This window comes from Ranitomeya variabilis, chromosome 2, assembly GCF_051348905.1.
Source record: "Ranitomeya variabilis isolate aRanVar5 chromosome 2, aRanVar5.hap1, whole genome shotgun sequence".
Classification (NCBI taxonomy): Eukaryota; Metazoa; Chordata; class Amphibia; order Anura; family Dendrobatidae; genus Ranitomeya; species Ranitomeya variabilis.
Window position 1 is genome coordinate 433,165,370 of NC_135233.1, and position 17,303 is coordinate 433,182,672.

Below are 17,303 nucleotides of genomic sequence, written 5' to 3' on the forward strand. Positions count from 1 at the left end.
GTGGTGCAGTATGAGAAGGGAACAGTCGGGCTCAAAATTCTAGCAGTAGAATCACTAGACCCCACGGCAGGGAACATCTCAACTTTGAATTGTCTCACGGTCAACATCACGCCAACAGTTTGGTGCCTGTAGTAGAGCGGTGATCCGCCTGATCCACACCGCATCCTGCCCCCGGCCTACACCACCTCAATGTTCTCCGCAGGTGGTACAATGATATCGCCACATTGTGCCGACCCTGCTTTGTGTGCCGGGAGAAGAAAAGTTCTCGCCTTAGAAGTTTATAAACTTTTTTTTTTTGGGAGTAAGTGGCACCAAGGTGGAAGTCTTACTTTAGGAATGGGCACTCCGGTGGAGCATGGCATGGTTATAAGGGTCCAATAATACTTTCCGAAGATGGTGAATACCCTTTGGTGGAAACCCAATTTAAGCCCTGGTACATGAAGGAACAATTTAAGAGCTTTTAATGGCTTATATCCACCACCTGTCTAATTCCAGGCTATGTCCATTGTCCTGGAATTGGATGTGAAGACCATGTGCCTCAGGACACATCGGCCCGAACGTCATTTTAGTATTCCAGTATCTGGACATCACTTTCCACAGGCTAAATGGTTGAGATGAAAAGTTCAGTAAGTTTGTAGATTTCAGTCCTCGGAGTCAGGACAAGTCTGTGCTCATCTCCGCCTAAGTGTAATTTCTTACAGATCATCCAGACATTCCCAAACCCTCCTACTAAAAACCATAGTGTGAGCTCCTAATCTGCCGGGGTGGTAGACATTCTCCTTACCTAACTCTGTGATGTCCTGACAATAGATGGGGTCTTTTGTTTAGGATCCTTAGGTCTTGTCCAGCCTGAAGAAGGGTTTAGAGGACCAGAGTGTCCTGTTCTTGTGTTAATATGAATAGGCACTGTGTAATTCTTCATTTCACCTGCGGAGGTGCTGCAGGGAAATGGAACACTTCCTACCCGGTTTCCTCTCAGATTAGAGCTGATTGCGGCAGTCTCAGCAGGGGGACACTTTATAGTGAACCGATTATCAAGGAATGCTTCCAAACCCATCTTGAAAGCAGAAAGTATGTTGATCTCATCATTACCTTAGAGGGAACCTGTCACCTGAATTTGGTGGGACCAGTTTTGGGTCATATGGGCGGGGTTTTCGGGTGTTTGATTCACCCTTTCCTTACCCGCTGGCTGCATGCTGGCCGCAATATTGGATTGAAGTTCATTCTCTGTCCTCCGGAGTACACGCCAGCGCAAGGCAATATTGCCAAATTCAGGTGACAGGTTCCCTTTAAAGTAAATTTAAAGGGATGTTTCACCAACATGATATTGATGACCCGTGTTGGTCATAAATATGAGATTGGGTGGAGATCCGACACTCTGTACGCCATAGAAGAATTGTTCTCAGGTCTGACAAGGATGGGATTACGGACGATTTAGTGGCCACTCCTGGCCAAATGAATGTGGAGCTGATCTGCAGTACCAGGCATTGGCCCCTAGGCTGTTCCGCTCTGCACCGGTCTACATCCGGCTTTACATCCGGCTGCTGATCGACATGAGAACAGTTGTTCAATGCAGCGTCAGGTGTTCATCTCTACAAACTGATATTGACCTATCTTAAGAACAGGGGTCATCCATATGATAATGGTGAAATGCCCCTTTAAGTACCCTGCAAAAATACGGATGGTTTTAGACTTTTCAACTTTCATACTTTCCGATCTTTGGAGTAAGGACTCCAGGAGGAAACTGGAGTGAATGATGTAACAATGTCCCATGCTGGGAATTGCAGTTTTGCCACAGCTGAAGACCCACTGGTTGGTGACCATCAGTATAACTATAACTGGTCTGTATAAGTAGTGTGACGGGGAGGTGATAAATGCATCAGGCTACTCTCTGCTAGCGTATTTATGGTTTGGGCGATATCCTAGTCACAGGACTGAGAAGAAATCTCTTTATTTTTGTATTTTTAATCATTTATCAGCTGTTAAAAAATTAATAAATAATTTAGCACCTACTGGCAGCAAGGGGTACTACAGTCCTTGCATTAAAATGTACAGGTCAGCTCATAGCTTTTGAGTGATTATTTTTAGACTTCCTAATGGATTATTTTTGGACTTATTACTTTGATGGTGGCCAAATGTTCCATGATGACTCTTAATATGTTTTCTCTTTCTAGAGCACAGATTCCCTAAATGTCATCTAAGATCGGACTCTGTACCCTACACCCCACATGGCGGTATTTCCCTTCCAGTTGAGCGTTGTCTTTCCCCGCTCACAGAGCAGGAGGGTGAGGCCTATTTGGAAAAATGTGGAAGCATCAGGAGACACACAGTAGCCAACGCTCACACGGACATCCAACTTTTAGCGATGGCCTCCATCATGCATCCTAGATCCGAGGAGACGGAGCTTTCCGACCAGTGTCTTCTACTGCAACCGAATTTCACCCAGCGACAGTTTAGCAGTGAGCCAAATATTGTGGACAGTCCATCGGAGCTGCTGAGTACCGACCTCCGTGATGGCTCCGAGAACATCTGCCCATCCCCCAGCTGACAGGTACCCCAAAAACTAAAGACCTTTAAAAGAGCAAAAATAGATATCAGAAATATTTTTGGAGCCTCACAAGGATCCCAACTTCTACTCCACCGTATGACCACAGACTGACCACACCATGTTTTACGAAGAGCCTAACGCAATAAGAACATATAAATCACTTTTTATGGTACTTTAACTGTATATGGTATATGTTATAATAAGGTACATCCTTCCCGTATGTGAACCCCTCACGTTTTATTCTCCGTGGATGCATCAAAACTGAAAACCAACCAAGCGGCACAGGACAGGAACGCTTTTGATTTGGACGAACACCTCGGATTCTGCCCAAACGATGCTTCCCGATTTCATAAAACTTGAAATAGTTTTTAACTTTTTATTATTGTTGTTCTAATTAAAGTGCATTTAAGATTAGGAGTCGGAGAGGATGGAACAAACTGGAAAGCAAAATAAAGTTTTATTTTTTCAACTTGGCTTCACTGGTGTTTTTGTACCTTTTGCATGAAAAATTTGGGGGGGGTCTATAGCAAATTCAGGGCTGGCACCAGTTGTGTGTAGACTCTGATACAGTAAGAGGCCCCTTGTCTACACTACACTAATAATGAGGAAACTTGTTTAACTCCAGTCATTTTGGGTCCCTAAAAAGCAAAAGTTCGTGTTTTGCCATTTTTTGTTCCCGTTGTTGGCACCATCTCCACCGAATTACTACCAGAATTAGGACAGAATTGCCAATTTTTGTAAAACCTATGGGGTCCTATAATATTGTACACTGAGTCTTCTTAGGGCAGATACAAATAAATTGCATGTATTTTAAGATCACCAAATGAAGAGAGGGGTTTATCATGGGTTTTGCGCCAAATTTTTTGTCCCAAATTTTTTATTTTTTTTGCACAACTTGTTTGTGCTATTTTGCGCCTCGCTCACAACTTCTGAAATATGGTTGGGAAGAAGGGTCGCGCTTGACGATGACAATAGATGAAACGAAAAAGTATGAATTGTGACTTTAAAAAGTTGCAAACTTCTTCCAGTGTCGAACGGACTGGGATGAGGGGGAGAAAAAAAAAGGGGAGCCATATTTGTAGACAGACGTTTTATATCTAAAGTTTCGCCAAAATTCTCAAACATCATGCTTTGTTAAATGTGTAGCAGAGAAAGGCAAAGAAGCAGCAACCAAACCTGGAAGGAACATATCTTCCCCTCCACCTCCACTAGTTTTCGAGTGCATTTGCTCCAAATGTTACATTATTTTTTCCCCTTTTGCACCTTTTAAAAAAAGTCAATTATTTATAGTTGAAAGGGAAGGTGTCCTGACGTTATATGTCAAATTTTCTATAATGCTTGCCAGAAATTCGGTGTCACATTGTAACTAGAACTTTGTTTCATTCTTCGGAGGACTGCCTAAAAGTTCAGCGGAATTTACTAGAACGCGTGCAGCAACAAAAATTTGTCACACCTTGATCCGGTGGGTTTAGAGTACAAGACTGGCATATGGTAGGACGTGTGTGTACATATGAGACGTGTACGGTGACTTGTAAATGGATTTCGGTGATTGATGAGATGTTTGGGTGATTAAAGCGCCCGTGCAAATTGCAGGCGCGGTTTCCATTCATGTCTCGCCGTTTGTAAAGATCTAAAGGAGATTGTGACTGAGCAGGGCTGTCTCCTGTTTATGGAAACCTGACAATTTTTTTTCTTTTCATCTTGAAAATAAAATAATAATAAAAAACAAGAGGTATTAAGGCCAGGATGTATCAAGCAGGGCAAGCGCTGCGTCTGAGGTTTGTGAGAGCGGGCGAGACAGAAAAGGCAACTTGTGTGCGCGAAGTTGTGAAGTTTCACTCTCGTTTCTCCACTTGTTATAAAACTTATTTAATCCCACAACAATCACAGACACTTCAAAGGCGCAAATGAGGCCACGTAGGAGACATCTGCTGTCAGAATGCGCCATTTTACAGGCAAATTTATCTGGCCACACTTCAGCTGCCACTGCTGTTTTTCATAGTGGGGAAAGAGGGGCACCCAAGAATGGTGACACAATCGCAGGGCGCTGATTGATGGGCCACTGAGACAATCATGGGGCCACCGATGTCTTTTTCAACTGAACGTGCGTCCTCAGATTTGCCGATACAATTTGCAAAGTTAATTTCTTGTGTGAGTTGACTGCACGTTATTGGCTGGAGATAATTGACGCTGCGAGAGAGGAAGAAAGAGCTGCTTCAGCTGCTGACCGGACACAGAACTGCTTACATTGCTGCTTGCGGGACGGAATGCTGCTGGAATAAAAAGTAAAACTTGACAACTCGTTGACTGTACATCAATTTTCAAATGTTAGGTTTGATATATTGCACCCGTAGGTGGTATGAGAAGTTCTTTGATTTATAACTTCCCCATATTGGGAGAGATCTGAAGGAAGAACCAGAAACCAAACTCAGGATTACTGTAATCTGTGTAATAAGGGATTAGCGATGCAAAACACTAAAATAAAAAAATGCTTCTGAAAAGCTGGAATTTAACAGCTGGAGCAGGCAGCCATCACAGCTCGGAATAAATAAAAAACAGACTGCCTGGCGGAATAATTTCTCCTCGGGCGTCTGCACATCTGTCGCCGGTCACATCCTGACCTGATAGTTTAGGTTGTGATGAGGGAGGAAGACCTCCGCAGAACGACTCAACTCCGCTCCGATATCGGCATTTTAGACGTTTACAGAAACTTCATGTATTTGTCAATAAAAGTTAATAAAGTCTCAATGTTCCAAGTGCTGCCCCTTATTCTTCAGACTTCTGCCCTTCGCCCCGGTAGATGTGTATCGGCTCCTAGGCAGATCCTGACTGATGGCCGCCAATTCTTGTCTCATCAAAGCTTGGAGGTTATTATAATTTTTGTTCTTGTCTCTTTTTGAGGATTGACCTCAGGTTCTCAATGGGACTAAGATCTGGGGACTTTCCTCCCTCTGGGTCCAAAATGTCAGTGTTTTGTTCTGAGCTACTTTATCACGTTTGCCTTGTGACCTGGTCTCCATCATGTTGGAAAAAAGCATCATCTCCACATTGTCCTGGATGATTGGAGAGGTTGCTCTTGGAGGATGTTTAGATTTCATTCTTTATTCCTAGACGTGGTCTTAGGCAAATTTGTGAGTGACCCCCTCCATGGATGAGAAGCCCCCATACATTGTGAGTGACCCCCTCCATGGCTGACAAGTCCCCACACATGAAGGGTCTCAGGAGGCTTTACCACCTCCCGACACAGGACTCGAGGTAGCGTCACTGCCTCTTCTCTGGACATTCGTTCTTCCACATGTCCCAAACAGTTTGAAGGAGCTTCATCGGAGAAATATCTTTACCCCATTGTCCTCTGGCATCAGATCCCTGTAAGTTATTTTCTGTGATTTTCTCCAACTTAATCAGACAGATGTTTACAGTGCCTACAAGTAGTATTCAACCCCCTGCAGATTTAGCAGGTTTAATAAGATGCAAATAAGTTAGAGCCTTCAAACTTCGAACAAGAGCAGGATTTATTAACAGATGCATAAATCTTACAAACCAAAAAGTTTTGTTGCTCAGTTAAATTTTTATAAATTTTAAACATAAAAGTGTGGGTCAATTATTATTCAACCCCTAGGTTTAATATTTTGTGGAATAACCTTTGTTTGCAATTACAGCTAATAATCGTCTTTTATAAGACCTGATCAGGCCGGCACAGGTCTCTGGAGTTATCTTGGCCCACTCCTCCATGCAGATCTTCTCCAAGTTATCTAGGTTCTTTGGGTGTCTCATGTGGACTTTAATCTTGAGCTCCTTCCACAAGTTTTCAATTGGGTTAAGGTCAGGAGACTGACTAGGCCACTGCAACACCTTGATTTTTTGCCTCTTGAACCAGGCCTTGGTTTTCTTGGCTGTGTGCTTTGGGTCGTTGTCTTGTTGGAAGATGAAATGACGACCCATCTTAAGATCCTTGATGGAGGAGCGGAGGTTCTTGGCCAAAGTCTCCAGGTAGGCCGTGCTATCCATCTTCCCATGGATGCGGACCAGATGGCCAGGCCCCTTGGCTGAGAAACAGCCCCACAGCATGATGCTGCCACCACCATGCTTGACTGTAGGGATGGTATTCTTGGGGTCGTATGCAGTGCCATCCAGTCTCCAAACGTCACGTGTGTGGTTGGCACCAAAGATCTCGATCTTGGTCTCATCAGACCAGAGAACCTTGAACCAGTCAGTCTCAGAGTCCTCCAAGTGATCATGAGCAAACTGTAGACGAGCCTTGACATGACGCTTTGAAAGTAAAGGTACCTTACGGGCTCGTCTGGAACGGAGACCATTGCGGTGGAGTACGTTACTTATGGTATTGACTGAAACCAATGTCCCAACTTCCATGAGATCTTCCCGAAGCTCCTTCCTTGTTGTCCTTGGGTTAGCCTTGACTCTTCGGACAAGCCTGGCCTCGGCACGGGAGGAAACTTTCAAAGGCTGTCCAGGCCGTGGAAGGCTAACAGTAGTTCCATAAGCCTTCCACTTCCGGATGATGCTCCCAACAGTGGAGACAGGTAGGCCCAACTCCTTGGAAAGGGTTTTGTACCCCTTGCCAGCCTTGTGACCCTCCACGATCTTGTCTCTGATGGCCTTGGAATGCTCCTTTGTCTTTCCCATGTTGACCATGTTTGAGTGCTGTTCACAAGTTTGGGGAGGGTCTTAAATAGTCAGAAAAGGCTGGAAAAAGAGATAATTAATCCAAACATGTGAAGCTCATTCTTCTTTGTGCCTGAACTACTTCTTAATACTTTAGGGGAACCAAACAGAATTCTGGGGGGTTGAGGGGTTGAATAATAAATGACCCTCTGAAAAAACATTTCACAATTTAAAAAAAAAAATAAACAAAGAAATAACATTCTTTTTTGCTGCAGTGCATTTCACACTTCCAGGCTGATCTACAGTCCAAATGTCACAATGCCAAGTTAATTCCAAATGTGTAAACCTGCTAAATCTGCAGGGGGTTGAATACTACTTGTAGGCACTGTATATACCATAAATATTAATTTAAAGCTAACAGTAAAAACAAGAAACAATGCAAAAAAGGGGAGACTGATGAGAGACACAAAAAAATAAAAAGCAATACATGAAGTAGCCACCAGATGGCAGAATACTATCAAGGAGTGGTGCTAACAGGTATATACAGGCACATACGTAGCTCCACAAAGTTAATTATAATGCAATTCTGCGAGTTTGATGTATAGAGATTAGGTGCACAAAAATAAAATCAATAGTGAAGAGATAAAGATGGAGTATAGTCAGATATACCCCAAAATAATAGAATGTGTCACCACATAGGCCTCCACATCAGACCCCAACGCACGTTTCGACCCTACTTTATCTGGGGGTCTCGCTTTCCGTTAGGGTCTAAAAGTTCTATCTGGTGGCAAAATTTTGGACAATAGTTTGCTGCTGCATGCAATGAGGCACGTAAATCGGCCACAGCACAGACAATGTAGCCATAGCCCATAAACTGCTTGTGTACTAACTGTCGTTTATATTTAGCATAAAAAAAACTATTGAATGAACGGAAAAAAACAAACAAGAAAATGACATTCTGTATCAGAACTAAGCTGTAATTTCCCTTCCGTCAATCTCCCTTTTCAGCTCCATTATTCCCCAGCAGAGGGCGACAATGAGTAAAGAAGTTCCTCCCATGAGGAGCGGAATATGACGCATATGCTGCATCCTGGTGCATGATGGGAGGGATATTCAGGGAAGGAAAAAAAAAAAAAAAAAGCCATTTACCAACTTTTTTCAAATCATTTCTTTGCCATGTAAGTAAGCAGCGTGCACAGTCCTGGAAATGTTTATATTAATGGTGGATGGAGTTGCACTTTACGAAGGTAAATTTCTCATTGTTTATTGGGAAGTGAGGTATTCTATCGGGTAGGAAGCCGGGGACCCTCCATTTACTTTTGTAATATCCTACTAATATGCATTTCCAAACATCCCAGATTTAATTCCCTGCTGCTTGACACTGAAATCGGTTGTCAGCCATTCGAGGGGCTTCTTCTTTCTAGTTATGGGGGCGACAGCAAGGTCTAAAATCATCAGATGTTACCTTGATGAAAGTGATATCATGTGCAGCCTACAGTAATCACCTGTGACCTCTTGGCAGCAAGTGTTCCATTAACCCACAGTGCCCCCGCAGGTGCCATGGAGTATTACACAAATCTATTTCTGTAATTGCCTTTCTTAGTAGACTGGCTTGCAGATGGGGGATCATAAAGATGTCCTCCTCTAACATTAACACCGGCACATTATTTATGGGGCGTCATGTAAAACCCGGTGTTTGGTGACCCCATAAAACGACACATCGCTCACTCAGCACGACTGTAACTGGACGCTCGCTCTCGTCTAAGGCCGAGAAAAGTGCTGCAGACTTCGAGTGGAAATAGCGCCTATGTGAGATTTATGGAACGTGTCATTTAACCCTTTGTGGCCGCTTCCTATTTACTATCTAACATAGCGTTCCTACTGAAAATTGCACGAGTTGGAGCAGATGACAAATCCAGTTCTGCTACATCTATAACCAGTTGCACATTTCTTAAAAAAAAAAAGTGACTGTGCTAGTGGAGTTTTTAGTTGTCATTCTGCACCTATCCTGCAGAGGGCAGCCAAGAGTCTTGGATCAATTCTATTAAGTTCTCCAGGATTCCAAAAATTGCCACCGTTCCTTTACAAAACTTTTACCCACAGCGGCAGGATCACTGCAATTATAATAGGACCTTGCAAAAATTGCACGCTACTGCAAACCCTTCTAAGGCACACCTCAGCTGCTGCGGAACCTCTTATTGAGAAATAACCCCTTATCGAATAAAAACAGGTAGCACAGGTTCTGAAAAAGAAGGCTGCAGCAGCTGAGGTGCGTGTGGCGCTGCCAGCTTCGATGATGCCACAGAATGGCAGTCTCAGCCCCCCAGCGCTATGATGGATACCTACCTTCTGCCTCCCAGATCTGCGGCTCCTCCCTACTGACTGTCAAGAGTCTGAAAGAAATGACATCTCCATTATTACATTATTGAACGCATACAGCACAATACCCGGCTCTGCTCGCCCCATGGACTTCACCCTGTTCATTTATCAGAATCTGCTGCCACCTCCTGGACATTTATTGGAATTGCATGTTTAGATTATACTATATGAAAAGTATGTGCCCCCCCAACACACTTTAATTACAGGGTCTATGATACAACACACGGAGAATATTCCGTCGCTCGCACCTCGGGTGCTTCATACATCGCCTCCGACTGTAGAACAGGAAAATCCACATTACAAAGGGGAGGACGGCGACTCCGGAGTAATAAAATAAGGATCTGGATTGTGTTTGTAGATTGTAAATTTTACAATCGGGTTTATAGTGTATAACTGTTTTGCAAATAGTTAATTTCTGCCGCCATAGATTGGAAAGACTGCCCGCCCAGAGTAATGCCAACCTGGCATGTGTCGGGTTCTAGGGTGGATTCCCGTCATATGGAAGGTGAATGCGCACAATAATCAATGGCTTCCGCACTGGTCCAGACTTGATCCATGGTAGAAGTAACCTAGGAGCGGCCGGCTGTAGAGGAGTCCTGGCTGGATCCCGACCCCTAGGAAAGGACTAAACAGCCACTATAACGTAGGCAGGATTGGCAGAGGAGACACGGCTCAGCCACCAACACTGGTCTCACCATGTAGGAAAGGCTCTGTATTCATAGTAACATCCCAGAGGGGAGCAAGGACCCAGGGTCCAGAGACCGGATCGATAATCAGTGATCACCGACCCCCAGCCCCTCTCCCAATTAGTAGACCACCACAAAGGCACAAGGTTTACTAATCAGAAGGGACACCAGGGATGCAGCAGGTAGGAGCTCTGGGCCGTCACCACGGACTATCGACACGGTCAACCATAATCATAGAGGGAGATCGGAGCAGATCGGCACGGAACAGAGATCGGAGCGGAAAGGAGATTGGAGCGGAACGGAAATCGGAGCGGAACGGAGATCGGCGTGAAATGGGGAGGGGAACGGAGATCGGAGCGGAATGGGGAGCGGAACGGAGATCGAAGCGTAATGGGGAGCGGAACGGAGATCGGAGATGAATGGGGAGCGGAATGGAGAGCGGAACGGAGATCGAAGCGGAATGGGGAGCGGAACGGAGATCGGAATGGAGAGCGGAGAGCACGGAGCAGAAAGGAACAGAGAGCGGAACTGAGTGCCCTCTACACTACACTTTTATGAACTGGTTTAATATCATTAGTAGAGTTTTTTTTACATAGCACTTTTTTCAATAAAAAACAAACAGCACCCCACTAGTGGCTTGTGGGTCATGAGCGTCGGTTTACGGACCTAGAAGCATTCATCTCTTTTGTGAATGACTCGTTTCACAAATTAAGGGATGACTTTGATAGAGGCAGATTACATGCTCCATCTAACCTTACTGCCCTGGATCAACAAGCGCTCAACTCCCTACAGGCAGACAAGGACATAATAGTTAAACCAGCCGACAAGGGGGGAGCTATAGTCGTACTAGACAAGTCCGCATACAGACAAGAGGTCTACCGCCAATTGAACGACAGCTCCATCTACACACCTCTAGAGAGGGACCCGACCAACATGACCAGAGAACAAATACAAAATACACTTACCAAATACAGAGAATTAAAAATACTGGACCAAAAAACATGTGAATTTCTAACTAAACAAAATCCCACCACGCCAGTATTTTACGTACTACCAAAAATTCACAAAAGTTTAGCCAACCCACCAGGAAGACCCATAGTGGCTTCAACAGACTCAATTCTTTCACCCCTATCCAAATATTTAGAGAAAATCTTGACACCCATGATCAAACAAACTCCCTCCTTCCTACTGGACACGGGAGCTTTTTTGAAACTTATAGAGGAGCTTAAAATCATCCCATCAGAGGCTTATCTTGTCACATTTGACGTAAAGGACTTATATACGTCCATACCACACGTGGAAGGCATCGGATCAGTAAGAAGGTTACTGAGTACCTCTGACCTAGACCCGGATCAGGTCAACCTCTGCTGTGAGTTACTGTCCCTGGTACTCACTAAAAATTACTTCCTATTTGAGGACAAATTCTACCTACAGAGGAGAGGCACCGCGATGGGTAGCAACGCTGCGCCACCGTACGCAAATGCCTATATGGCGGATTACGAAACCAGCACCATTTATGTGAATGACCTTTTCCGCACACATGCCGTAGTGTGGAAAAGGTACATTGACGACATATTCTGTATCTGGAATGGCCCCGAAACATCACTGGTATCCTTCTTTGGATTCCTCAAGACTTCCTGGCCAGGCCTGGATTTCACTATCACGTACGATCAGGACCAAATACATTTCCTAGATACCACAATTCTCAAAAACCAAGAAGGCAAACTCTCCACAGATTTACACATCAAACCAACAGACCGCAATAGCCTATTACACTATGACAGCTTCCACCCCAAAAAAAGAAAGACTCTATCCCAAAATCCCAGTTTCAGAGGGTCCAAAAAATAGTCTCTGACAAAGATTTACAAATCAAACGGCTAGAAGAGATGCGGACAAAATTTCGAGAGAGGGGATATCCCCCTCATACACTGGATATCACTACTACAAATCCTTCCGCTATCAGGAAGAGAGATACCAAACACCGCATTCCCTTCGTCCACAACTATCACCCCCTGGTTTACCTACTCCATAAGTCTATTAGACGCCATTGGCATATCTTAGGAGCAGCTCACCCAGGGGTCAAAGAATTTGTTGAACCTTTCCTCTCCTGCTTCCGTAGACCGCGCAACATACGTGATAAGTTGGTAAGAGCAGATATAGGGAGTTTACAATCTATACCCAGACGTTTCCTTACCAATCCAAGGACAGGCACATTTCCATGCCTGCAGTGCATACAGTGTAACAACATAAAAAGAGGCACGACTGTATACCATCCACACAATGGTAAGGAATACCCCATAAAAGGCTTCTTTACATGCGATTCGGCATATGTAATTTATATAATTAAATGCCCGTGCGGACTTTATTATGTGGGGGAAACAACTCAACCCATCAAGCAAAGGATCTCAAAGCATAAATCCACGATAAGTTGCAAAAACACCTTACTACCTATTCCCTATCACTTCATCACTCAGGGCCATACCATTGCCCAGCTAAGATTTCAAGTGATTGAGCAGGTAACGCCACCACGTAGAGGGGGTGACAGGATAGGCCTCCTAAGAAAGAGGGAGGCCTACTGGATACATGAATTACAGACTTTAGCCCCAAGGGGCTTGAACAGAGACTACGATATCCAATCCTTCCTCTCTTAATGCATGATGAACTGTGTGGATTTTGCTCCTCTAATGTGACCCTTATAATGCCATTTTGATGTAAAGTATTGCGATTTAATATGCTGATACTAATCTGTGATTTCCATTCTAATTCTATTATCTCTCTTTCACAGAATCGGCTTTATTAATATTGACTGGAATATAGATCACCCCTGCTAAAACTCACTGCTAATGGTCACCAAGAACGATCACGTTTCACCACTTGTCAGCTAAAATGACTTTTCACCACTTTGGAGGAGCTGATCATGCATCTCAGAATGACAGGGCACTACTTCACTGCGCATGCCCGCAGTAGAACGCACGGCCCCACCCACTCCAGCAATAGTGGAACGCAACTTAGCCATACCCACACCGCCAGGTCACTTCCGGTCAGGCACTTCCGGTAGCGCGTCTGAGAACGCGCACATAAATGGCATTAACACGGCAGCTTCCTCACACTGAGGACAAGCGGTGGACACCGCGTCCGGGACAGGTACACCTTAGGTAAGCTGGACACATCATGGCTCACGGAGCACTTCCCCTGAGCGTTACCCCAGGACTTCGGTAGCAATTTCATCTCTCCCCACAGTGCCTGACTGACGCATAGCCGGTTATCACCACTTACAGATACTATAAGGGGTATGTTGAGCTTTATTACTACCAAAATGTGCGCTACCACATGCTTAATCAGTCTGAGACTTTGCATACATACTTACAGGTCCATTCATCCCCAAAATTTCTACTAGACATTCTCTCTGTGAGAGGGTAGGTTTTCTTTTTCCTTCCCTACTTATTATTTCACTCCAACGGTCACTATGGAATAATTTCCTTTCACCACTAGTGCATGATTATTGGCACGTTTCTTCATGATAAATGCTTTTCACTAGAGACTGGTAGATTCAGTACGTGGTTATCCTCTGAGCAGTTGCAATTTTTTTCAGCCATTTGTATTTACATGAGACCATTAATTATAGTGCTTTGGAACAAAGCACTATACTGTTATTCCACCGTGGATAACTTCTTCTTCTTCTTATTCTTATTATAATGCTTTGGAACAAAGCACTATACTGTTATTCCACCGTGGATAACTTCTTCTTCTTATTATTCTTATTCTTATTCTTATTCAGTCCGCACATAATGCGGCCCGAACCGCTTCACTCACAGACTCCAGTGAGGTGTCATTTCAAAGCCAGCGTCCCCAAGAGGTGTGCTAAGTTTTTTTTGGTGTCGATCGGATTTGTAGTTTTGGCGCAATTTGCGTTTGAAAATGTTTTTTCCCCTCATTGTAATGCATTTCAATAGGGAAATTTTCACATAGGTTATAATGGCCGGGTTTCTGAGGCAATTTGAAATGTACCTGCCACCTGGCTGATTAGCTCATTGATATGCTCAGTCAGGCCCAGTTACTATGCCAACGCCTGCGAACTGTACATGACCCTAGCAGGACAGTTTTGGCAGATAATATCAGCTCTTAAAGAGATAGCACAGCACAATTTCAAAGCACTATCTATAGTCTTATTATAATTATTGCCCCGCTCACCAAATCGGACCCAGCCCGCCAAATCGGACCCAGAGTGGCGCCGCCCGCCAAATCGGACCCAGAATGGCGCCGCCCGCCAAATCGGACCCAGAGTGGCGCCGCCCGCCAAATCGGACCCAGAGTGGCGCCGCCCGCCAAATCGGACCCAGAGTGGCGCCGCCCGCCAAATCGGTCCCAGAGTGACCCCGCCCACCAAATTGGTCCCAGAGTGACCCCGCCCACCAAATCGGTCCCAGAGTGGCCTCACCCCTTTAGGGGCTACAACTACCAAGCCAGCGCCTGAGGGGCACCCAAGTGTGAAAGTCTTGCAGGGGCAGCCCGGGCACCATTCCAAAGCACTATCTGTAGTTCCTTCAGGAAATACCCATCTAGTTGAATGTATTTATTGTATATACTTTATTTATTTATCATTTTGTTTAGTACATTGAAGAAGGTCTATGACCGAAACGTTTGTATGTACTCTCTTTATTAAACCACAATAGCATCTGATCACGTGTGTGCCAAGTTACTTTACAACAGGTTTACGGACCTTAGACCCCCCCCAGTTTTGACGTTACTCGAGAATCCTGGTGAAATGTGACCAATATCTATCCAGGGACAACCCCTTTAAGTTGTATCACAACTTACCCACAAGAACTGGTGAGGAGTTGCCGATCTCTGAAGGTCCCCACCACTCACGATAGCGGTGTCCTGTAGCCCCTTAGAAAACGTATAGCAAGGCAGCACAAACGATGAGCTTCTCCAATAAGGGGCAGAGGTCCCCGTTCTTGAGATTTGAGGCACCTTGAATGATCAGCAGCAAATAAACTTTATTGCAAATGTGACAATCCCTTTAATCCAAACCATAATTGGGTGATTTTTTTAAAATTTTTTGCACATTTAATTTATCCTCCACTCGTTTCAAGAGCTATGTTTTTTTTGATCACCATCAGTAATTCCACCATTTTTATTATTTTTATTTTTTGGGGGAGGGAGGGGGACGGATTGTGTTTCCTTTTACAATGTTCATTATGCAGTAAAAATAAAAAAAATTACCCTTCAGCATCAAGGTCCAGCTCAGTATGAACAAGGAGAAACCAAACTTTTAAAAAAACAAAAAACCTTGTTTTATTGTTACAAAAAAAAATTAATTTGCTTCCCCAAATTCTGAGACTTAAAAAAAACCCAAAACTTTATTTTTCCAATCAAGGGAGTCATTTTCTTAATTGATACCATTTGATCGCTTTAGTTGCATTTGTTGTAGGTGGTGCAGCAAGCAAAAACAGCAATTCTGGCTTTTCAATATATATTTTTTTGGCGTATACCTTATGGGATAAATATTCTTGATATTTTTAGTTTGGGGATTACACAGGAAGAGATACCAAATATGAAAAAATAAAATAAAATTATACCGTATATACTTGAGTATAAGCTGAGATTTTTAGCCCATTTTTGGGGGGCTGAAAGTGCCCCTCTCTGCTTATACTCGAGTCATTGTCCCAGGGGGTCGGCAGGGGAGCGGCAGCTATAACATCATACTCACCCCCTCCTGTCTCTGCTTCTCCGGCAGCTCTTCCTGTGTTCAGCGGTCACATGGTACCCCTCATTAAAGTAATGAATATGGACGCACCTCCACTCCTATAGGCGTGGAGCGCATGTTCATTACTTTAATGAGCGGTACCATGTGACCGCTGAACACAGGAACAAGCTGTCGGCGCCGGAGACCATCGGAGAAGCAGGGACTTGCAGAGATCGCACCAGGAGGGTATAACGGGGGAGGGTGAGCCATGCGATATTCACCAGTCCCCATTCCACGTCCTCTGGCTGTGACGTTCAGGTCAGAGGGCACGATGACGTGGTTAGTGCGCACCCTCTGCCTGAACAGTCACTGCAGAGACCCGGAAGACAGCGGCGCGCAGTAGTGGAACGGGGACAGGTGAATATCGCAAGTGCCGGGTGCCTGAGCCAGCGGCGACACCGGCACCTGATCCCCATGGTGCGCAGGTGGCCCCGCCTGCTCAGGACACCGGCACTTAGTCCCCAGTGACGAGAGGTGAGTAAGTAATTCTATTTTTTTAATCGCAGCAGCATATGGGGGATATTATTCTATGGAGCATCTTATGGGGCCATCAATCTTTATGGAGCAGCATATGGGGCATATTATGCTATGGAGCATCTTATGGGGCCATCATTAACCTTTGTGCAGCATTATATGGGGCTCCTGATTCAATATGGATGTTCAAAAATACTTAACCTACTGATGTCTCAATTAATTTTACTTTTATTGGTATCTATTTTTATTTTTGAAATTTACCAGTAGCTGCTGCATTTCCCACTCTAGGCTTATACTCGAGTCAATAAGTCTTCCCAGTTTTTTGTGGCAAAATTAGGGGTCTCGGCTTATACTCAAGTATATACGGTATATATTTTTTCTTCATTGTGCGGTTTAAAAAAAAAAAAAAAAGGGGACATTTTACATTTTGTACTCTTTAATATTCATTAAAAATATTAATTGAAACTTGATCCTGAGATTGCTCGGTTGCCTATACGATATTCTGCAGCGCTGTGATATTGCAGTGCATTGAGAAATGGATGATCTCTTATGAAACCCAGTCACAGGCTACATAAGAGGTCTTACAAGGGTCTCCAAAAGGTGTGACTGAGGCATTTAAGAAGTTAAACTGTTGCGATCGGAGCCCACTCAGTTACTGTCTGTAAAGGAGCCGGTACCAGAGCTGTACGGAGTAGGCTCGACGCCTGAGCCCGAACCATATACTTATGGCACATAGACATTGTACATGCACAGCAGCCGTGGCCAAAGAGTTAAGCATGTATGTAATGTAATAGGATTTACATAGGACTGTCTCTTCCTATGGGTTTAGGACTGCGAGAACATC

General features: G+C 44.3%; 1 protein-coding gene across 3 annotated transcripts in view; it reads left to right on the forward strand.

Annotated features, from left to right (window-relative positions):
* Positions 1–3,017, forward strand: part of PRR5L (proline rich 5 like) — a 46,400-nt gene extending 43,383 nt beyond the window's left edge. For all 3 annotated transcript variants that reach the window (XM_077287035.1, XM_077287037.1, XM_077287036.1), the window contains one exon: positions 2,175–3,017. In XM_077287035.1, coding sequence (XP_077143150.1) covers positions 2,175–2,548 — 374 coding nt within the window. In that variant the 3' untranslated portion in view covers positions 2,549–3,017. The remainder of the gene's footprint in view (positions 1–2,174) is intronic.
* Positions 3,018–17,303: the final 14,286 nt, after the last annotated feature.